This window comes from Corvus moneduloides, chromosome 2, assembly GCF_009650955.1.
Source record: "Corvus moneduloides isolate bCorMon1 chromosome 2, bCorMon1.pri, whole genome shotgun sequence".
Lineage (NCBI taxonomy): Eukaryota > Metazoa > Chordata > Aves > Passeriformes > Corvidae > Corvus > Corvus moneduloides.
Window position 1 is genome coordinate 302766 of NC_045477.1, and position 22291 is coordinate 325056.

Consider the following 22291-nt stretch of genomic DNA (forward strand, 5'->3'; position numbering starts at 1 on the left):
TGTCCGGAGCAGCCTGTCTGTCACTGTGTGCTGCATTAAATAACCAGATGGAGCAGCAGAACTGTGCTCATTGAGTGGGGAAGGAAGTGCTTATTTTATTCTTCCAGCTGGACTCCAAGTCTCCCTTGGGAAGCGGTGTTTATAAAGAACGGGGCCATCCATTGCAAATTAATGCCTTAAAAGTTAGTCAGCCCTTCCCCTGCCCCGAAGCTCTCCCTGTCCAGCCCTTGCTCCACAGGAGGACAGTTTCACACAGAGTTGATGGAGGGTTTCTTTGTTTCCACAGAGCTGCTCTTGGATACAAAGAAAACTGGTGCTTGAACCAACATCTGGAAGCTTGTTTTCTCTCAAAATAAATACTCCATTCTGCTACCTCTTCTCGGAGATTCCTCTTTTTTTTAAAAACTTGTGAATCAAGCACTAGCTCCTCTTGCAGGAGAGATAGAGGCTGCAATTCCTGCTGTTTTTGGCCACATTTCTCACTTCTTTGCATCCTCTTCACCCAAGTACCTAAAACGTTTGTTTCCATTCACAGGGTTTGGCATCTGTGCTCCAAAATGTGCCTCGGATGCCTGTAGATGCTGAGGTGGTGGTGGCCATCCCCCTGGGGGGATTAGCCTTGTAGCAGGCTGAGTCACAGCCTACAGAACCCCAAATCAGTAGTGTTTTCTCCTGTCTTGCTGAAACCGGCCGTATTCTTGTGTCTTCTGATCCTTCCACTGCAAGTTCTTGGGGAGCAGGAAGGGTCTGTGGGATTTGGTGGGGAATATCACATGGCCCATCATTACAGTTTGTGATGAAAACAGAAATAATCTCAACCACATTAACCTGTCAGGAGGAAAAAAAATAAGAACCTTTTTGGTTACATAATTTTCAAAGGTCAGCCTTGGGGTGTCTGAAATGTATCTTCAGCTGTAGGTGTGAGTGCACAATATCAATGTTTTCTCCTCAAAACGCGTAGGTTGGGCGCTGCTTTTCTCGACACTGCCAGTTTTTGCTACCATATGTCCTCCTTTTGCAAAACCTTTAGCACTGTTAACTTGGCTTAATGTAAACAGATGATGCTGCATTTTATATTCCAAATTGCCAAGGCCATAGAGGCACCACCTGCAGTGGTGCATGTGTGACTGGTCTTTCCTCACCTGTGCTGGAAGCCTCAACTCCACCTTTTCCTCCAGTTGATTGTCTTAGGGAGGAAAAGGGATGAGGGATTGCCAGTGCTAGCAAAAATGGAGGTGTGAAGAACTGTGGTGCCCCTGGGCGTTCGGGGTGTCGGCCAGGCTCTCCCCTCACCCCGTGTCTCTCTCACAACCAGGACGTCAACGCGGGCGAGGGCAGCGAGTTCACCGACAGCGGCATCGAGGGCGCAGCCACCGACACGGACCTGCTGTCGCGGCGCTCCAACGCCACCACGGCCAGCTACTCGCCGCCGGCCAGCCGCGCCTTCATCGGCAGCGACAGCGGCAGCAGCTCGGCGGGCGATGGGCTGCGCCAGGGCGTCTACGAGAACTTCCGCCGCGAGCTGGAGATGAGCACCGCCAACAGCGAGCACCTGGAAGAGGCAGGATCTGCCCTCAGCGACGAGCAGAGCAGCGGCACCCTCAGCTCCCCCGGGCAGTCCGACATCCTGCTGACGGCCGCGCAGGGCACCGTGCGCAAGGCCGGCGCCCTGGCCGTCAAAAACTTCCTGGTGCACAAGAAGAACAAGAAGGTGGAATCGGCCACACGCAGGAAGTGGAAGCACTACTGGGTGTCCCTGAAAGGTACAGAGGAACCGGGCAGGGCTGTGTCCAGGTGGGCACACTGGGTGTCCCTGCAGGGTACAGAGGAAGCAGGCAGGGGTATGTTCAGTGGGGTGGCGAAACCAGGGGCCTGGACTTGTAACAGAAGCTGCTGTGAACTTCAGTATTGTTCACATGAAGCTTGGGGAAGGGGCCCTGCTGTTTTTCAGAGGTTTTATGTGGCGGTTGCTGATGTGCTCAGTGATGGCACGTGTGTAGTCCAAGGCACAGCAGTGGGGTTCATACCTTGCTTTGAGCCCTGCTGGCAGCACCCAGGGTGGCTTTCCTGGGCACTGGGTGTTCCTTGGAGAAGCGTGTCCATGGCTTGCTGATAGCTGAGTACCCCTGTGCAGCCACAGGCATGTGATGGTGGGAGGCTGTTGGTGGTGACAGTGGCTCGTGTTCACACAGGGGCTCTGCCACGCTCAGCGTCCCTCCTGTACCTCTCTTTCCCCGAGAGGTGCTTCATGAGTATAAATACTCAGGATTGCAGCATATCTGCAGGGGACAGGAAGCCGTGGTTGGTCATCAAGGCTGACATGTGGCTCTGGCTGTGTCACCTACCCTGTGGTGGGCAGCCAGCTGCCCTGCTTCCTCCTCGGCCTCCTGGGCCACAGACTCTCTTCTCCCTGGTTTGTTGCAGTTCCTGCTAGGCATGCGCTCATAACCTCATCTCCATGTGGTTCATCAGCAGTAAAACAGTTTTGGGATGGGCCTCCCTCTCCTCTGCTGCAGCCGGAGCCAGCAGAGGCAGAGCAGTGTCTCCTGCTCTAGGTGGGGTCACCCACAAGGCTCAGTGTGGTCAAACCCTGTCCTCCCCACAGAGGGCTCTTCTTAGAGCACTTGTTTATTTTTAATTTGCAGCGCTATTTTAAAACCAACAGCAGAGTTTGAAGCCAGCTCTCCCTTGGGGTGGCTGGAGAGCTGGGGAAACGGGAGAGGACATGGGGAGGTGAGGGGCAGCCCTGATCTCCTGGGAGAGGGCCCTGTGGCAGGAAGGTCTAGCTGTGAGGAGCCGGCAAACAAAGGGCCATCTGGGAGGAGAGAGGGGAAGGGTGAGCACGGAAGTGATGTTGTTTTGAAGTGCTTTGACCTAAGTGGAGTGTTAACTCCTTGGATTGCAGTGCCTTGATACTGGCAGCGTTTAACCGAGGCTTTGAAGTGAACAGCTGCCGTTGTTTGGCTGCAAATAGTTTTGTGAGAGGCTGGGTACCAGGGCATCCCTTTCCAGTGACACAGCAACTATGTGCCAGCTTACAAACAACTGGAGATGGTGTGGGAAGGTGGGAGAGGAGGACCCTTTTCTTTTTGGAATCTCCCAAATTGCACCTTTGCCCTATACTTTTTTTACCCTTTTCCCGGAGGATTGCAAAGATTATTTTGTAACATTGAACAGGTTGTTTGCTGTCCCCAGCTAAGTTTTTTTGTCCATCAATCTTTCAGCAAGCACAGCTCATCCCAGCCCATTTTGATTCCAGTTACTGTCTGCATCCAGTAATTAAATGGCTTGATCTTTGCCTTGCAGGGACTGTGACAGCAGAAGCAGCTGCAGAGGCTGAGGCTGGGCCATGCCCGAGGGCCTGTCTGCTCCCAGGGCTGGCTCACAGCTGGCTGTCACCCTCAGAGGACCAGGATCTCACGCCTGCGTCTTCCCTGCGGTGGGGGGTGGCCATGGACGACCCCAAACTTGTGATTCCTTCTGATGTTTCTTATCTGGGGCTGTATTTTACTGCCTGTGACTTTCTGTTTTGGCAATCCTGGGGAGAACAAAACTCAGGGAGAACCAAACAGCCCTGGGTCAGGGCTTGCTGTGCTCTACAGCTCGTGGTGTGCCCGCTTGGCACTAAACCCAGCACCTCACCGAGCTAAAAACTGGGCACTTGCTGGTGCTCTGCACTGTGAAAACCCGGACAGGCGGTGGCAAACCCTCCCTAATCCCTGTGAGGGTTTATTTATAGGATCAGCCTCAGCCTCAGTGCTGAGGGGCTGCAGGGCATTTGGATGTGCTGCTCGTTGTCTCTTGCAGGGTGCACGTTGTTCTTCTACGAGACTGATGGCCGCTCTGGCATTGACCACAACAGCATTCCCAAACACGCTGTCTGGGTGGAGAACAGCATTGTGCAAGCCGTGCCTGAGCACCCCAAGAAGGACTTTGTCTTCTGCCTCAGCAACTCCCTCGGGGATGCCTTCCTCTTCCAGGTTGGATTTTGCAAAGTTTTTTTCTGTCTCCCAGCAAGGAGGACATCCTAGCTCTGGTTGAGATCTGTGGAAAATCCTGCTGACTCCAGTAGGTTTGGGATTTTCCTCTGGCAGCACTAGAGGAAGGACGTGATCTGAACATGATCAGTCTCAAATCTGCTTTTTTAATAACTGACTGGACTCTCTTGGTGTAGATGGCTGGAGCAAAGAATGAAGAAATGCTCTTGCACCACTGTAAAAACTGGTTGGGCAGCATGCTTAGAACACACAGACCAAGCCAGTCACCACACTGGACTTGCAGCTGGGCATTAAATGTGATGTGCCACTCTCTGTGTCTTGTAAGAGATGTGTGCTAAAGGCAGAAATTTGAAGTGCAAGGGGATGTCTGGACCTGCAAGTGCTCTCCCAGAGGGGCTGCAGGATCCAGCTGCCACTTGTTCACACATCTTGCTGCTGCCTGAAAGGAGACTGGAAGTGCAGGGTTTGGCTCTTTAATCAGAAAATAGCAATGTCTCAATTTCGCTGGGTGGTACATTGAAAAAAAACCCAGGACTTCCATCAAAGACCATACATTAGTTGATGTGTTTCACTTGAAAAGATTTCTGTAATTTGGTAACCACTGCTTCCCTGAGTGGTTTTTAGGTTGGCATCTCCTTTCTTGTGTCAAGTTGGCACTAAGCAGGGTGTGACATTCTCTTATTTGCAGTTGGCAGCACGTGCTGAGGTGGGTGCATTTCCTCCTCTTTTGATTCAGTTTCCTTCACTGGAGGAATCCCTTTATTTTTCTTTTCAATGACAATGGAGTTTCTTTCCTTCTTAAACCAGAAGCTACTCTGGGGTAGGATGTGTCCCTGCATCATCACTCCCCTGTGCAAAAAATGAAATTATACTGTGTTGTAGGTCCTTGCAGCTGTCCTTGCAGAGGGCTGGATTCTCAAACTGGTGCAGAAAAAATTCTTGATTCTTGGAGGGACTATCTGACTGCATACTGAAAAACCCCATCATTTTTTTGTGGACTAACTTCTCTGCCACTTCAGTGGGATTTTTCCTCAGCTCCTCCTGTAGCACTGCCCTGCCCCTGTCTCCTTCATGTCTTCCATGGGAAGGGGATGTGTATTTTGGCACCTGGAGACCTTCCTCCAGGTGAGAGGGAATCACAGAGCCACAGAAGGACCTGGGGATGGAGGGGACCTTAAAGATCATCTTGTTCCACCCCCTGCCATGGGCAGGGACACCTTCCACTAGCCCAGGCTGCTCCAAGCCCCGTCCAACCTCCGTCCAACCTGGCCTTGGACACTTCCAGGGATCCAGGGGCAGCCAGAGCTGCTCTGGGCACCCTGTGCCAGGGCCTCCCCACCCTCCCAGGGAGCAATTCCTTCCCAATATCCCATCTACCCCTGCCCTCTGGCAGTGGGAAGCCATTCCCCCTTGTCCTGTCCCTCCATGTCCATATAAATAGTCTCTCTCCATCTTTCTTGTGGGCTCCCAGACTGGAAGGTCCCAGTGAGGTCACCCCAAAGCTTATTCCCTAAGAGCCCAGTGTCATTATGCCACAGGTGGATTTTTGTGTAGGGAAGGAGCAAATATGAGCCTGTTGCAATGAAACCCAGTCATTAATATTGCCAGACATGTTTTGTGATGTGTGCTTTCTGCCATGGAAGCAGAGGAGGAGGGGATGCCCTGGGAGCAGTGGCCCCTCGCTGACCGTGCCCCACACCCAGCACAGAGCTGTAGTAGCGGGTTTGGCAAGGAGAGAGCACAGCCCTGCAGGAGACCATTTCTGTCCTGTGGCAGAGAAAATAGGGCTGTTGGTGATGCCCGCAGATCCTGGACGCCTTGTAACAAGCCTGCCCACTGCACTGCAGCCAGAGACATCCCATCCCTCCCACATGGCTCAGGCAGCTCTGGCTGTGCCCACACAAAGCCAGCCCTGGCACATGTCACATGTGTGTGCCAGCAGCTCACAGCAACTTGCGACACCCACGTACGTGTGTCAGGTGTTTGCAGCTTGTTTGTGCGATTCCCATCGCCTGCTCATCTACCAGGGGAGTCTTCAGCTCCTAAAATCCACTCCAGACCCTTTTTTCCCCTCCCTCTCCCCCAGGAAACCAAACAGAAAAATGAATCTAATGGTATAGTGGTAACACTTTGCAATTTAATAAAATAACAAATGCTGTTAGGATTTTGCTAGGAATTAACAAACACACCGTCTAAGTCCAGTGCTGATCTCTTCTCTGCTGGGGGTGCAGTTTCACCACCTGACTGTGGGCAGCGTGTCCTCCATTCCAGCAAATAGTTCCTGTAATTCCAGCAGAGAATTCCACAGTGTCTTCAGCAGTGGAGTGAAGGCTTGTTAATGGTCCTGCCTGGGCAGAGAGCCTGACCTGTTTCAGCCATATCCTGTGTGCAGTGCCAGCTGAAGGCAAGGAAGTTGGGAAGCAGGAGGTCAGTCCTTCTGGAGCAGATCCTGCTTCTGCTTAGGGCTTCTAGCCTGAGTGAGGGAGTGGTGTCGTTCTGGGACACGTGTGTCCCACTTGCTTCGGCACCACAAGAGTTCAGGGAGCATCACTCTGGAGCCCAGCCCATGCATACATGATTCCCAGAGCTGGGCTTCTCTGGGAAGCTCTCCTTGGCTTCATCCTTGGCTGTTGGTTGTGACCTCAGCCAGGATGACCTTCCTCGTCTTCTCCAGCAAATGGAGAAGTCATGCTGGGCTGCCTATTAATAGATCAGGCATCATCAGAAAGTTTAATTAGAACAAGGTGGTTTGGCACCTTGCTACTTTTCCAGCCGGGAGCCAAATACCAGTGTGATTATTGCCACAGGCTGACACTCACTGAAAGGCCTCTGCAACCCTGAGCTGGCTGGAAAGTTAAGTTTTATAACCGACTGTAAAAAGGATTGGAGTTTAGTAAAAGGCCTAAGATTGACTTTTTATTTTGAAAATCTGGAAAGAAGAATCTGGAAAGTTTCTTCTTTGTGTGTCAAAAGTCCTTAATCAGAATAGTCCTGTTCCAGAAAAATGTCCTGGTGTCCCCTGCTCCAGCCTGGTGTCTCATGGAGTGATTTGGGCTGGAAGGGATCTTAAAGCTCATCCAGTTCCATGCCCTGTTGTGGACAGGGACACCTTCCAGTATCCTAGGCTGCTCCAAGGCCTGTCCAACCTGGCCTTGGACACTTCCAGCAAGGAGAAGTGTTCCCTTTTCCCAAGCTGTCATATCCATGCTTGGGAAGGAACAGTGCTAGAGCTGTGAAAACGAGGATGAGCCTGCACTTAATGGTAGCAGAGGTGTCTTCAGAGTGCTTTGGGCCCTTCAGAAATGGAAAGCTTGTTTGTGTGTGCACCATAATAAAGCTACTCATACTTATCATGGTCGCATTTTCTGCCATGAATTTATTATGAACTGCTGCATGCTGGAAAAGCTCTCCATCCTGGGAAGAGCGCAGGGTGCATTCCCTGCTTTAAGGAACTGGAGTTCAGAAATCATCGTTAAATAATGAGCTAGAAATTATGGCAGCACTGCGTTGAGGCAGGGAGGTAAATCCTGAGGCCTTGCTGGGAAGCACCCACAGCTGCAGAGCACAGATAGAGGTGTAATTTCGAGTGCTGAGTGCCTGGTGCCGAGTTCAAAATGGCCTGCTTAAGGATGATGGGGGGCTATTACTTCGACAGGAGTAAGTGGATTTAAGGCTTTGAATCTTGAGATCAAAGGGAAAGGGAACTCCTTGGAATTGCATTTGTTAATCTGCAATCAGTTTCCAAGAGGATGCTGACTTCTTCTCTCCCGTTTCCCTCTGCGCAGACGTGCAGCCAGACGGAGCTGGAGAACTGGATCACAGCCATCCACTCGGCCTGTGCCACCGCCGTGGCGCGGCAGCACCACAAGGAGGACACGGTCAAGCTGCTCAAAACGGAGATCAAAAAGCTGGAGCAGAAGATCGACATGGACGAGAAGATGAAGAAGATGGGTGAAATGCAGCTGTCCTCTGTAACAGACTCCAAGAAGAAGAAGACCATCCTGGATCAGGTAAACTCTCTTGCTCGTGTGAAATAAGTCCCTAGCAAGGGTTTAAGGTGTTCTAGAGATTGGTGGGAGCTCCTTGGAGCAGGGGAGCTGTGCTGGCTGCTGAGCTGCACCGTGTCTTCACTAAGGTCCAGCATGGGCTGTCTTCTGCTGGCCTCCAGGAGACTGGGATAGCAGGAGGTTGAGTGAAGAGGCTGCCAGGCCATGGCTGCAGGATGCCTTGGGGAACAGCTGCTCACACACCAACAAACACTGCTGCTGCTGTTGGTTTTAGTGTGCCAGAGGCTGCTGCTTCTGCTGGCAGCTGGGCTGAAGAAGCCATCCCTGGTTTCTGCTTGTCACAAGGGCCTGCCTTGACCTTGTGGCTGCATCCCTGGCTCCCCCTGGGCCTGCTCCTCCTGCCTTCAAGTGGACAGCGTGGCTGGGTTTCAGAGGCAGAGAGCCTCGAGCAGATGTCTCTCCCGCTGCTGCAGCAGCACCTTATTTTGGGAAACGTAACATATGGCTCCTGCTTTCCTCATTTGGAGCTCTCGTACCACGGCTGCCAAGTGTGCCTGTAATGCAAAGCATGGGAAGTGGCTGGGGCTGAGCTGAAGAGATATGTACCCCCTGGAAGCCCATGAGAAGGGGAAATGGGGGAGAAAGGGGAGGGAGATGCTAAAGAGCTCCACTCAAAGCTGTCAGTCACAGTGAGAGGGCAGAGCAGTCTCTCTCTTTATGTAACCGAGTTTGTCTGGATGCTTTGAAACTGTTTCCTATAAGCTATCTGAATTATTTAAATAAGTCCTTCCATAGGCTGATTACAGCGCTCTTGCACTGATCAGATTAATTATCTCCAGTGTATGGCACTTTTTCAAGCTCTGTTGGTGCTCACAGCAAAGCTGCTGCTGTGGCTGCTGATTTGGAATGCCCTGTGCCTGGAGTTTGGTGGGGTTTGCTCTTCTGGTTCCTCAGATGCTCTTGATGCATGAAAGAAGCCTCTTAAGGGACTGCTGAGCAGATAATCCTGGAAATACAAAGAAAATTAAAAATGAAATTTTAATCCTGTTAATTAGCATTGTATCAGAGGATCAGTTGTCCCAGGAGGAGACTTCTGCCATGAATGTAGAAAAAGTTGTTTTCCATCTAATGAAAACTCTTTTTTACTCTTTGCATCCTCTGGGGGTTTGGGAGGGCAGGGGCATGTGGGAAGATCAGGAATCAAGGTTTGTTGAGTGAGATCAGCATTGGTGAAAAGGGTGTGTTACTGGGAATTTTTTCAAGGCATTTACCAGCCTCCTCTCCCCTTCTGTCCCCTCGCTGCCGAACCTTGTCCGGACGCAGATCTTCGTGTGGGAGCAGAACCTGGAGCAGTTCCAGATGGATCTGTTCCGGTACCGCTGTTACCTGGCGAGCCTGCAGGGCGGGGAGCTGCCCAACCCCAAGCGGCTGCTGGCCTTTGCCAGCCGCCCCACCAAGGTGGCCATGGGCCGCCTGGGCATCTTCTCCGTGTCGTCCTTCCACGCGCTGGTGAGTGGGCACGGGGGAGGGCTGAGGATCCCGCACCTGTGCCGTGGGCTGAGCCTTTCCCTGGGCCTGCAGGATGTCCTGCTCCCAGAGGGGCCTGCCTGTGGCTGAAGGAGGCCATGGCCTCAGGGAAGAGCCATCTTTCTCCTGAACTTGGGATTGTGAATTGCCACCATAAATAGATTTTCCTGTTACAAGAGCAGGGTCATCTCAAATGTCCACGGACTTGGGCTTGATCCACGAGTCCTGCAAAGTCGGTGGGAGCCGTTCTGAGTCCCTCAGCATGAGCTGGCTGAGACCTTCTCAGGCATATCTGACTTTCTTCCATATGGATGAAACTAGTGACCAGTTATTCCAGTATCCGGTCTCTGGTCATCAACACCTGATGCTCCACAAGGGGGGGAAGTGTTCTTCTCTGCTACCTGCAGTGTGGCGAATAATGGTTGTTTAAATTTAAATACTTTAACAACAGCTCTTAAAAGTACAGGAAATGTTTTGCAAAGTGATGGGGTTTTAATGAATTTAAATCAAGTTCTCGTGGTTTGGGCTTGGACTCCTGGCGGTTCACAGAAATAGCTGAGCTCCACTGTTGTCTTGTAGACGTCAGCTGTACCCTTCAATTGAATGCAGAGCTGTAATTCAGTCAGGGGCGCTTTTATTCTTTCCTATATGAAAAGATTAGCGTCATCCTCCTGCTAATTGCTGGTGGATTTATTATATTTTTTAAGTGGCGGGCTGTAATTTGCATTTATGCTTTTTTTTTTTTGCATCAAGCAAAGCACTGAGCGTTAGCCTGAAAAACAGTCTGCCTCTTCATGCTGGTATCTCTGGAGAGCCAAGGGAAAAAATATGTTTTGAAAATGTTGTGTTGGAAGAGACACGTGTTTTCTTCTCCTCAGCAAACTCTCATGTCCTCCTTTGCCCCCAGGAACGTGGGGAAATGCAGCCTCACGTCAGGAGCCCTAACTCAAGTTTCAGGAAGGGAATTTGCCCAGAGCAGCTGCGGCTGCCCCATCCCTGGCAGTGTCCGAGGCCAGGTTGGACGGGGCTTGGAGCAGCCTGGGACACTGGAAGGTGTCCCTGCCCATGGCAGGGGGTGGAATGGGAAGGAATTTAAGGTCCCCCCATCCCAAATCATTCTGTAATTCCATGACCCAAGTCTCCTGAAGATGTTCCTCAGTACATTCATCCAAGGATGTGTTAAGTTATCCCAGGTGGCTCTGCTTAAGTGTCCCAGGTACAACTATGGAACCTCTCAGAGTCTGGGCTGTGGCAATGGAGACGTTGCTGCCGTGGTGAAGTTCTCCTTTTCCTTGATTTCCCCACGTTTCCCAAGCAAAGCCCCCGTTGCTCACACAGCTCCTTGGGTGCAGCGGCCAGCCCCCTGTCCCTGCCAGCTGTAGCTCTGGCTGTGCTGCATCCAAGCAGCCAATTCTCAGCTCAGTGGCTGGGGCACCACTCGGGGATGTGGGTGTTCCCACATCCGGGCGCTGGCAGTGCTGTGGTGCTGGTTTGGGCTGTGGGAGTGCAGTGCAGAGGTGTTCCAGAAGTGCCGAGTGGGCAGGGTGGGGCTGGCTGGCTGTGCCTTGCCTCCCTTCATACCTGCCCTTCCCTACCACTCCCTTTTTGGCAGGAGAGGAGCTCCTCTCCTCAGGCCACCTCCATGTGGGAAATGTGTTTTGACATTGGGCCTGAACACTTCAGCTCTGACTAATGTCCCACTGATCCCCTCTAGAGCTTCCTCGCCTGGGAGACACTCCCCAGGTAGCTGGGCTCAGTAAAGGCAACTGTCTCTTGCTGCCTCGGGCCATTTTGCAGAGCAGTTGTCACTGCTCTGATGGGAAGGGTCATTTCAGCTCACTTTTCCCCTTCCTGTGCCTTGCTCCCTCCCTCAGATGTCACTTGTCTTTAAGAGAGTGCAGGTTTAAATACCTTGACCTCCCTGCAAGCCTTTATCTGGCCTTGCTGCAGTTCTGAGTCAGCACCAGGATGCCCAGAGTGTTTCCACAGGAAAGAGTAAAGAGGAAGACCGAGGTTTTGGGAAGCAACAGATAAGTTTGGAAATCTGAGGTGTCACATGTCCAGCTTTGAAACCTTGCTAGGAAAAGAAAAAACAAAACAAAACAAAACAAAAAAAACCCCCAAATCCTTCACTGGTGCTGAGGCTTTGTTCTGTGATGAATAGGCTGCTTTAAAATAAATTAAATGCCAAAAAACGAGAGGGGTGGTGTGTAGTGCCCATTTCAAGATTTGATATTTGATGTTGGTAGAAGTGAATTAATCTGCAGTGAGAAGGCAGCGGCCTGGCAGCACCCCCACTGTCCCAGCAGTGAGTAGCCTTTGTTGCCATAGGATTTGCCTTTTCCCCACCCCAGACCCCACAGTTGGGTGGAGGGTGTGTGCAGGGGCTGCTGCAGCCTCTCCTCTGAAGCCATGTGGCACTGACAGGTGGCGGCTCGCACGGGGGAGTCGGGAGTGAGGAGAAGGACGCAGGCTATGTCCAGGTCTGCCAGCAAGCGGAGGAGCAGGTTTTCTTCTCTCTGGGGGCTGGACACTACCTCGAAGAAAAAGCAAGGGAGGCCGAGCATCAACCAGGTAAGCTCGTGGAGTTTTGGGGTACTGTTGTTTGCAAGGCTGGTTTGTTAGCAGGCAGAATGCAGCTCGCACCAAGAGTCACTGGCACAGAGTCATCTCATTCCTCATCCCCTTCAAAAATCAGGGGCTGTAGCTGCAGATCAGTGCACAGCAGCTCCTGTCAAAGGCTTGGAACTTGCCCTTTCTTCTGCTGAATTCTGTTGTTGCATTTCTGGTGCTTCTGCTTTTCCTGGAGGTGCCTTTCCTAATCTCAGGAGCAACAAAGCAGCAGTGTAAAACAGAGACAGCTTTGAAAAGAAAAAAGCCCCAAACAATTCAGACTCGTTTAGTTATTTTTAATTTAAAATGATGAGTTTGTACAATGCTTTAAATGTAGCTGAGTTTGGTGAAAACTTCCTAAAGTGACAAGAAGCTTTACATTTAGTTGGGACACTCCCTGTTTGGCTTCAGATTTACAAAAAACCTGAAGTTGTGCTGTTTCCACCCAGTCACTGCTCAGATCTTTCCCTAGAAAATGTGTTTCACTGTGGTCGGAAGGTGCTTGCTTCCCTGTTACTCTTTCCAAACATCCCTAATTACAGCTTTCACTTTTTGAGAGCCGTACCTCATCTAATTGCAGGAAATGTAGGCTCTGCCTTTCTCATCCCTTGCTTTTTGTGGGGAGAAGGGCTGGGGAGACACGTTGTCTGGGCCCTGTGATTTCCTGTGCTGTCTATTGCAGCAGCAGCGGGTGTTTGTTCTGTTCAGCAGAGGATGAATGCTGTGGAATTGTTCAGCTCGTTTGGAGCGAGACATTAAAAGTTCACCTGATATTTAGAGGCTGAGCAAAAGCCCAGGGCTTGGCTGGAATGCAGCTCTAGGAGCACATTCCCAGTTCCTTGTGTCGATGCTGCAGCATCCCTGTTGCTTTGTGTTTACTTGCCCCAAATCCCTTGTCCTGAGCTGGGATCCTGCCTATGCTGTGTTTTCAAACCTGTTTTTTTTCTGCCCTGAGCTCCCCTTTTGTTTTCCCTTTCAGTGGGGATAATTGCATTCTTCATGCTGCCTCCCCTGCTCCTGCCCCCCTCGCTCCTCCCCAGCACAGGCATGGAGAGGGATTCTGTTCCAGGTTAGGGGAAAGTCATTGTGGAGAGAGTTGTAAAAAGTGTGAACTTCTGAGAAAGGAGCAGAGTGTCTAAATGTAGTGCCTGAGCACACTTCCCTTGCTTGTGCAAGGTGTTGCCAACTGGAAGCAGCCAACTGTAAATCCCTAAAAGGCAGAGACCTTTTCCCATCCTGCCTGGTCCCTGCTTCATTTTAGCCAGGGAATAATTAACAAGCCCAGCAACTTGATCCTAGAGCTCTCCTGATGTGGAGCTATAAAACTGAGCTTCTCAGTTTTCATTATTGGCCTCTTCTGCAGCACCAGCCTTGCCTGCCCAGCTGATGCAGTCCTGTGCTGATTTGGGGTGGATCCTGCAAATATTGCTGTTTGGTCATTCCTCCTGCACGGGATCCTGTTGATTTTGGCTCTCTGGCTCATGCTGGGTTACCAGCTCCTGTTTCATTAGAGAAGGGTTCCACTGACTTGTGCTTGAATGTTTGCTGAGTACGTTTTGGCAGCTGGGTCATGACAAAGCCAGCCAGAAGCAGAGCCCTTCTGAGTTCTCAGTGTTGGCAGAGGTGGGGAAGTGTTCATTTCCCACTTTTACAGGTGGGGAAACCCAGCACAAAGGGAGATAAAGTTAGTCCAGCTCCAGGAAGGAAGTCAGGACAGACCTCCAAGCAGAAGTGGCCTCTAATCTTCCTGTACCACCCCATCACCAGCTTGTTTTTCACCTAACCTTCTCTTCCATCAAGCCGGTATTTTCCTTCTCTCCAGTGCATCTACAGCAGAAAGGCAGGGAATGTTGGAGAGGGCCCCCACTTCGCTGCCCTGCAAACCTCTGTGGAGGGCCCAGGTCTGGACAGAGACTGGTGCAAAGGTGTGCCTGCGTCAGTAAAGCCACAGCTGTGCTCAGGAGGAGTGGTCCTGGTGAGGAACTGGGGGTGGGGGACACAGGACAGCACTTCCCTGTGTTTAAGGAACAGCACTTGGAGTGAGCTGACCTGGTGTTTGGGATCTCCTCTCTGCTGAAAACACCTCTGTTCCTCCCGTGTTGTTTCTTTTTGGATGACAGGCTCAAGCAAAATGAGGTTAGAGGGACTGCTGGATGGGACTTACCCACCCTGAAGAGGGTTTTCCCCATCCCAGATTTCTACAACAGTGAAAAATTTCTGCAAGCAGTGCGTTTGGAGATGGGTGTTTGTATTTCTCAGTTTGATTTCCATGCTGGATGTTAGACAGACTCTTCTGCCCTTGGCATGTGCTGCACACAGGGAGTCACGTTCATGTTTTAAAGCAGTTCCCTCTGTTGTTCCTCAGGTGTTTGGAGAAGGAGTCGATTCAGTGAAGAAATCTCTCGAAGGGATCTTTGATGACACAGTCCCGGATGGCAAGGTAAAACCCCAGCTCTCCAGGTGCCTCCTTCCCCCACGTTTGCTGCCAGTAAATTCAGAATAAATACTAAGATTTGCTATTTTGCCGTTTCTAAGCATAGGAGCTGCAGTACCTACAACAGTTTTGTTGGCTTTGGTTTGCCCAGAAACACTGTGCATTTCAGTTTTAAGTTGAAATCTGCTTTCATCCCCCGCATTGTTTGTTGCATTCCTAGCATTCCCAGTAGCCATAGGGTGAAATCCCAGGGGACGAACACTGCAGCAGTGTAGCTGGGTGGGTGGCACAGGAAGGCACGCGCTCTCCTGCTCAGGGAAAACTGCAGGTTCCTGTCCAGACAAGCCTTCAACCTGGGCTTAGGAGCCAAATATCTTCTCTGTCTGAGGGCTCTGATATAGCACACAGTGCATGAGTTACTGGTGAAGAGGGAGTTGGGCTGCACTGGGTAGTCATGATGGATTTTGTCTATTTAGAGGGAGAAGGAGGTGGCCCTGAGCAGTGTCCACCAGCACAACCCCGACTGTGATATTTGGGTCCACGAGTACTTCACGCCCTCGTGGTTCTGCCTGCCCAACAACCAGCCTGCCCTGACAGTCATCCGGCCTGGGGACTCCTCACGGGACGTGCTGGAAATGATCTGCAAGGTAAACGTGCCCTGGGGCAGGTGGGGAATCAGTGCAGCCTCCTGTGCCAGTGCTGGGACTGCTCTGCACTGGGACGCCAGTTCTGTGTTAGGTGAAAACCACAATTACACTGCAGTGCTGAGGCCGGGAGCGCAGCAGAGAGTTCCCTGCAGCTGGAGCTAACTTGGCGTGGGTGCAGGGACAGGCAGCAGGCTGGGTTTGCCTTTCCCACTCTGGCTGCTGTGCACCAGCCCGGAAGGGCCTTCACACACTGGCTCTGCCTCTGCTGCTGCCTTTCACAGAGCCAGCCATCCTCTGCCCCTCCAGTGGGACCACGCTGAGTGTGGGACCCCTCTCCCAGCCCCTGGATGCCCCACAGTGTGGTGGTACCACCACCCTGGTGCCCCCAGCTCTGCATCGCTCCCCATTTCCCCGTTCCGCCAGGCAGATGAGGTGGTCTCACCCCTTCCCAGCAGCCAGGGGGACCTGTTTCCATGTGCCATCCCTCCTGCCTTCCCCTCGGGCTGGCCCTGGGGAGAACAGCAGCACCACGAGTGGGAGAAGGTGCCCATGTTTGCTGCCTGCTCTGCAGAATCAGACGCAACCTCATGTGGGTGGCACGAGGGGACAGGGGAAAGCTTTTATCCACACTGGAGTGGGGGGGAGGAAAAACCACCTGGATTTCTTTGCCAGATGAAGTATCAGAGATATTGGGCCGTTAAAAAGAGTTACATCTCTAAAGAGTTGGAAACTTTGACAAATTAAACACAGGCTTTCAGATCTGGCAGCTACATAATGTGTGTTTTCTGAGCGAGCGAGACCCAGCTCCTGTCACGTGCTGCTCTGAAAAGTGAGTCTGCTCTGTACAACAACAACAGCAGGAGAAAAGAAAGCATTTACTACTATTGAGAGCTTTACTTTGGGGACTTTCAGAATGCGTTGCATGTGCTTCCAAAGAGAGGGAAGGTGAGGGAAAGGCGTTCGTTTCCAGTAATTGTACGGTGCGCTCGCGTCTCTGCCAGGTGCGCTGCAGCTTGTGAAAGCTCTGCTTTGTGCTCAGCAAAAATGACATTTTTGGAGAGGGACATGATAGGGAAGCTGGATGACACATTATTAATAATGATTTATTTTTAGGATTTATGTTTTCCTTCGGGTAAGAGTGGTTAACTCAGTGGACCAAGCCCTCGGCCGGAGCAAGCTGGTGTAGCTCCGTGGTTTCAGCAGGTGCCTGCTGAGGGTCTGGTCTCTCACTGTGTGTTTGCTGCGGTGGGTGGGGGTGTTAAAGGAGAAGGGGAGGTTGGTGAGTGTTTTTTCAAGAGCTATTATCTGTTTCTTTCCTTTCTGTAAGGGTTTTCAGCCTGAAAAACACTGTTGAGATGCCTTCTTTTCTGTAGCATTTAATAATCAATCTCTTTCTTCTGTCTCTTGCATTCAGCTCATTTTCCCCCCTTTAATATCTGATCCACATCATTTCACATCAGTTTGCCATCTGCCATCTGAGAACCAGTCAAGTTCTGGTACAGTAAACATTTCAAGCTCTACATTTCATGTAAACCTCCTCATGTTTGTAGATGTGGTTAAATCTGTGCTGCTAAACTGAGCTTGATTCTTCTGTTGGAGAACATTAAATGCACTGAAGTCATTGCGGAAAATGTGTTCTTATGCTAACATTGCTGCCTGTTATTGTACAGCAAGTTAGGCTTCGGAGGATGCTTTGTGGCACTTTTATGATTCAGGATTGGTGGGAGGAGTGTTTAAAGCATTTTTAAAGTGGTTTCTCAAAGATTTCTCCGAAGATGTAACTAGCAACATCACTTGGAAGGCAGGAAAACTCAGTGTATGTGCATCAAATTGCTTTCTGTGGCTGATAGGAAATAGTTGGTCCCTTCCAACCTTACCCATGCTGTGATTCTGTGATAGCACTGCTCAGTGTGAACGAATGTATATGCATTACTGACATTTGCATAATGGTGTGTCTTAAAATGGAGGAGGAAATCACACTCTGTATATGGATTTAGGCAGAGCCAGTGTGGAGATAATAACACCAAAACCCAATATGGAGATAATAGCAGTAAAAAACAAGCATAGATGACTACATGGCATTTATCTTCGACTACAAAGAAAGTGAGGCAAGAAAGGTTTGGGGTTTTTTCCCCTCACAATTTACGTCTTTCAAAGGGACCTGCCTGAGGGGCAAGAAGCAGATACCCCAAGGTCTCTGGGTTTGTGCTCAAAGCCTCTGAGAAGTTACTTAAGCCTGATGCTCTGGGGGCTTCCTTTTCTTCTGGGCTGGTGTTTTCCCGCTGGGAGAGCTGGGGCCACACAGGGGCGATGCCGTGGGGTGGCTGCTGCGTTGCTGTGCTGCTGCCACGAAGGCCTCCCCCACCAAGCTGGGACAACGTGCCAGGCCCTCTCGTGGGCTAGAAAGGAGCCAGACTGGGGCTGTGTGCCAGCCCACTGTGGCACTTGGAGCCTCTTGAATCGGATCACAGCCCTGGCTGTAAATTCTTCTTCACGACCACCTCGGTTAAGCTGTCGGGTTGTGCTTTAAATGGGGTTAGCTGCCTAATTTAGTCCAGACATAGCCAGAGTTATTAGGAGAGAAATAAATAAACCAAGAAGCAGATTTGGACGTCTGAAAGGTATTTTGGGTGGTCTCGAAAGAATATTCATATCATTAAAGCTGCCCTGTTTCTGCTCCCACCTCCCCACATATGGATGCAGCTCCCAGCAACAAAAAAGTGGGTTAATGGTTTGGCTTTTAGGGCAGCCTGGCTGTGTCCACATTCAGGGGACCTTTTCCTTTCACTTCAGTAGAAGATCATGGCCCTATTTGAAACACTTTAACCAATGTCTGATTTTGAGGTAGACAGAGCCTTGGGGCAGCTGTAGGATGTTAATTAACTAAATGGGGTGGCTCGTACCATGGTCAGGACTGTCATTCCTGACCTGGATGGGATTGCAGTGTATTGGATTGATGGCATCCTCTTGGGCTGATGGGGTTTCTTGCAAGAAGTGAGTGGCTCTAAATATGAACGTTTTACCCGGTTTTATCTTCAGCTGATGCTCCGCCCAGTGCTTGGTGGCCCCAGGCTGTATAAATTCATGACAGGTGGTCATTTCTACCTGCCTGGGCCCGTCTGGAAAGCATCCCTTGGGTCTCCTCCACAAGGGAAGGACGTTGGATGGGCTGTGGATGGGGTCTCTGCGCCAGCCCTGGGCTTTGGGCAGTGGCATGGGGCTGGGCAGCACAGCTGGCACTGACCGTCAGACATGCCCGAGGTGCAGCATGAGCACAACAGCTTGGGCACAGGAGACAGGGAGGAGATCCACCCCGGTGGCAGGAGGAGGCTGCCAGGTTGCCTGGCTCCTTTTTCACAGAACCACAGGATCCTTCAGGTTGGAAAAAACCTACGAGACCATGGAGTCCAAGCTGTGCCCAGTCCCCACCTTGTCCCCAGCCCAGAGCACTGAGTGCCACGTCCAGGAATTCCTTGGACACCTCCAGGGATGGGGACTCCAAACCTCCCTGGGCAGCCCCTTCCTTTCCATGAAGAAATCCCTGCTGATGTCCAGCCTGAGCCTCCCCTGGCCCAGCCTGAGGCCATTTCCCCTTGTCCTGTCCCTGTTCCCTGGGAGCAGAGCCCAACTCCCCCCCCCGGCTGCCCCCTTCTGTCAGGGAGTTGTGCAGAGCCACAAGGTCCCCCCTGAGCCTCCTTTGCTCCAGGATAAACAATCCCAGCTCCCTCAGCTGCTCCTGGTGCTCCAGCCCCTTTCCCAGCTCCGTTCCCTTCCCTGGACACCCCAGACATGGGGGGTGCACTAAGTGGGTCTAGATCTCCTTTCTGTGTATTTGTTTAAGACACTTTTGTGTCTAGGGGCAGTACACTAAGCTGACCAGAAAGTAACTCAGGACTCCTCTGTGTCATTTCTGAACCTTTAATGCCAATTCTGCTTCCCTTCAGTTTCTGGAGTGTGTGCACGTGTGTGTCTGTAAAGAGAAAACTACTGAAAACAGCAGTAATCAGTGAGAAAAGCAAGCAAGAAGCTTTCCAAAAAAAGAAAAAAGTGAGGGAGCAAGGATCTCCTACATTCAGCTGTTTTTCTTTTGGCCCTTGATAGATTTCAAAGTCATTATTTAATTAACTAGGAATTTGCCTGGATTATGGAGGTTATTCCATTTCAGATACTCCATTTCATCCAAGGAAAATTTGATCTTTGGGTTGGGCATATTTGAACAGAGCACTGTGCAGAATGCAGCAATAGATCTGGTTTGGTTTTCCTTCTTGTTGTTGGTAGCTTTTTTACTCCTGGGCTAATCCAGGCTTCCCAAAGCAGTCACTGTTCTCTGTGCGTGTGCTGGAGGGTCAGGTTTTCCACAGGTCCCCAGTGTACACTGCTCATCACCTCAGTGCTGCTGTATTATGGCTGGAACTGGAAAAGCCAGGCTTTAAAAAGCAGGACAGACAGGCAGTAATGATGTTCTTGCATGAATTTTCAGATAAGCCATTGTTTTCAGCACAGCCTGAGAAACTTGGTAATTTGCTGGTGTAAAATGAAAAGGCTGAGGTATAAAAGCCTTTAACAGTGGGATTTCAGAAGTGACAGTGAGGAGAATTTACCTCCTGTACCTGTGAATCACTTCGGGGTTTCTCATTAGTTTTAGTTTAGGAACTTTGAAAGTAACTTCTGGATGATATCCTTTGTGTTTATCATACTTGTAATGTGTTTTGATTACACACTGCATTAACCTCTGCTTAAATCAACCTTATTAATCATGCTGAGAAAAGGTCATTAACATCTCCCAGACCAAATGCTGTATCCTCAGCTAATTATAACTAATTTATTAAAATGGTGTGACCTGTTTCCACTGGGATGCAATCCAGGATGCAACTCTTGGCTTTTTTCTAGCCTTATAAAGCCAGTGTATCCTGAGCTGCTTTGAATTTAGAGGACAGACAGATTTTTTTGTCTTTATTAACCTTGCTTGAAATCTGCCCCATCATATTTATGTGCTAAGTTATGAAGATGCTAAAAAAACCCAAACCAAACAGAAAAGCCCTTTCCTGCCATATTTCGCTCTGTTGGCAGAACGTTTATTTAAATATCCTTTTATCCAAAGGCGTGCTCTGAGGCTTCTGCTGTTCCAGCATAGGCTTATTTCTGGACTGGCTTGGGAGGGAGCAGAATGCTGGGTCAGCAGAGCCGAGGAGGCTGCTCCCAGTGCCCTCGGTGGGTACATGGATCTTACTCCTGGGGGAGAGCAGGAGGGCCAGGTTTTGTTCAGGTTTCAGGGCAGGAGATCATGGTGGAAGGTGGTGCTGGGGTGGTTTTGTTCCTGTGAGGGTCAGAGATGAGGTGAACACTGCTTTTCTGTCTAAAGGCTCTCTGTCTCTTGCAGACACACCAGCTGGACCACGCTGCTCACTACCTGCGCCTGAAATTCCTCATTGATAACCAGATCCAGTTCTATGTACCAAAGCCAGAGGAGGAGATCTATGAACTGGTAATGCTGCCCCTGGGCAAATGAAATGACCCTGGGTGGGATGCTGGTAATTAGTGTTTATCTGCCATCCTGTAGCACGCAGTTAGGCTCTTTGGCTTGCAATTATGGCGCTTTGCAGACCATGGCAAATTGGCCTTCAGTAAAGGAATCTCTCCAAACATTTCATCCTGTGTTGGTGTTCAGCTCATATGTGTGTGTGGATGTGTCTGGGGAGAGAGGAGGGACAGCCACAGGCAATGTGTGAAAGTCACTGTAAGGTACATTTAAGCTTAACTTCCCTCCAAGCTGTCTTTTCCTGTTGTTTGTGCTGTCCATGGGGGTTTTAAAGTCATGGTGCTGAGGCCTGAGCACTTGTTGTTACAGTCCCTGTCTGAGTTTTAAAGAGGAGGAAAATACACAAGTTGTTGGGTGTTTTTTGGTGGGTTTTTTTCTTAATGGGAAGGTAAAGTTTGAGGTTAAGAAGGTCTGGAGTTACCTGTGAGAATATACTTCCTTAATTGCCTCAGCTGGCTGTTTTCATCTCATTCATCTCAAAAGCAGACTTCAAAGGAATGTTGCCATGAGAGATTAGAAAAAAAGACCAAACAGGATTAATGTCATGCTTTACCTCTATGATTTTACACCGGCATGCTGTAAAGCTTTTTAAAGTCCTTTGCATTGGTGGCTGGTTTACTTATAAAAAGTAAAACTTTGCTAGCTATGGAGGCTTTTGTTCATTTAGCAAAGAACTTCTGGGATTTTCAGTTAATGCTATCAACAACAACAACTAGTGAGAAAGTGCTAGAGGAGTGCTAGGATTGGGAAGTGTGATACAGTTGGAGAAAATTAAAACTCAGAGGAGACAGATTTTAGCTGTCATTGTCTGGAAGGACTTTGGGGACTTGTCTTGTGTTGAGAGGGTGTAGGATTGACAGAGTCATCACTTATTGTTTATTCTGAAAAGCTGAAATGAACCCAAAACTCTGTCAGTGGGACTGTGTAGATGCTGGAAGGGAATGGCAGAGACAGGCACTGTAGGACGATGTCCAATGTACCAATACTAAACCAGCACACTTTGTATGTCTGCTGGCCTGTGTGGGCTTGTTTGGGGAGAACACTGGAGTTACTTCCATGGGGCTGTAGCTGTTCTGCAGAACGTGATTTTGCAGCTAAACAGATCTGTAGGTGCTGATAGTGAAGATGAAGTTACATTTTTATTCGGGAAACCTTTTGCTAATGAGTTCCTCTTCTTTTCTAAAGGAACAGTTTACGTACTTCAGTCCAAACACTGAGTTTCAAAATGTTCATTACTGTGAATTGCATTTTTACACGCTCACAGCAGCACGGGAACAGAATTCATATTCACCTGTGGGCTCTCGTTCACTTGGGGCCATGATTTTTTCCGAAGACAAAGGCTGGTTTGTTACTTCGGTGCTGAAAGGCAGAGGGATTTGCAGCTGGGTGGAGGGACTTGTGGGCTATTGCCTGGGTGTGAACTTGTGCTGGTCTCCCAGGAAGGATGTTGATGACCATTTCAAAGACTTGGGGGCTTTCCTTGGTACGAATAAACAGCAAGGTGTTAAAGGTGAAATGTCATGCTG

General features: G+C 50.2%; 1 protein-coding gene across 7 annotated transcripts in view; it reads left to right on the top strand.

Moving 5' to 3' along the window:
- The window catches only part of TIAM1 (TIAM Rac1 associated GEF 1), a 158341-nt gene that overhangs the window by 99367 nt on the left and 36683 nt on the right, over window positions 1–22291 (top strand). For all 7 annotated transcript variants that reach the window (XM_032094421.1, XM_032094424.1, XM_032094411.1 and 4 more), the window contains 8 exons: window positions 1316–1763; window positions 3808–3980; window positions 7784–8008; window positions 9329–9514; window positions 11960–12106; window positions 14511–14585; window positions 15056–15226; window positions 20607–20711. In XM_032094421.1, coding sequence (XP_031950312.1) covers window positions 1316–1763; window positions 3808–3980; window positions 7784–8008; window positions 9329–9514; window positions 11960–12106; window positions 14511–14585; window positions 15056–15226; window positions 20607–20711 — 1530 coding nt within the window. The remainder of the gene's footprint in view (window positions 1–1315; window positions 1764–3807; window positions 3981–7783; window positions 8009–9328; window positions 9515–11959; window positions 12107–14510; window positions 14586–15055; window positions 15227–20606; window positions 20712–22291) is intronic.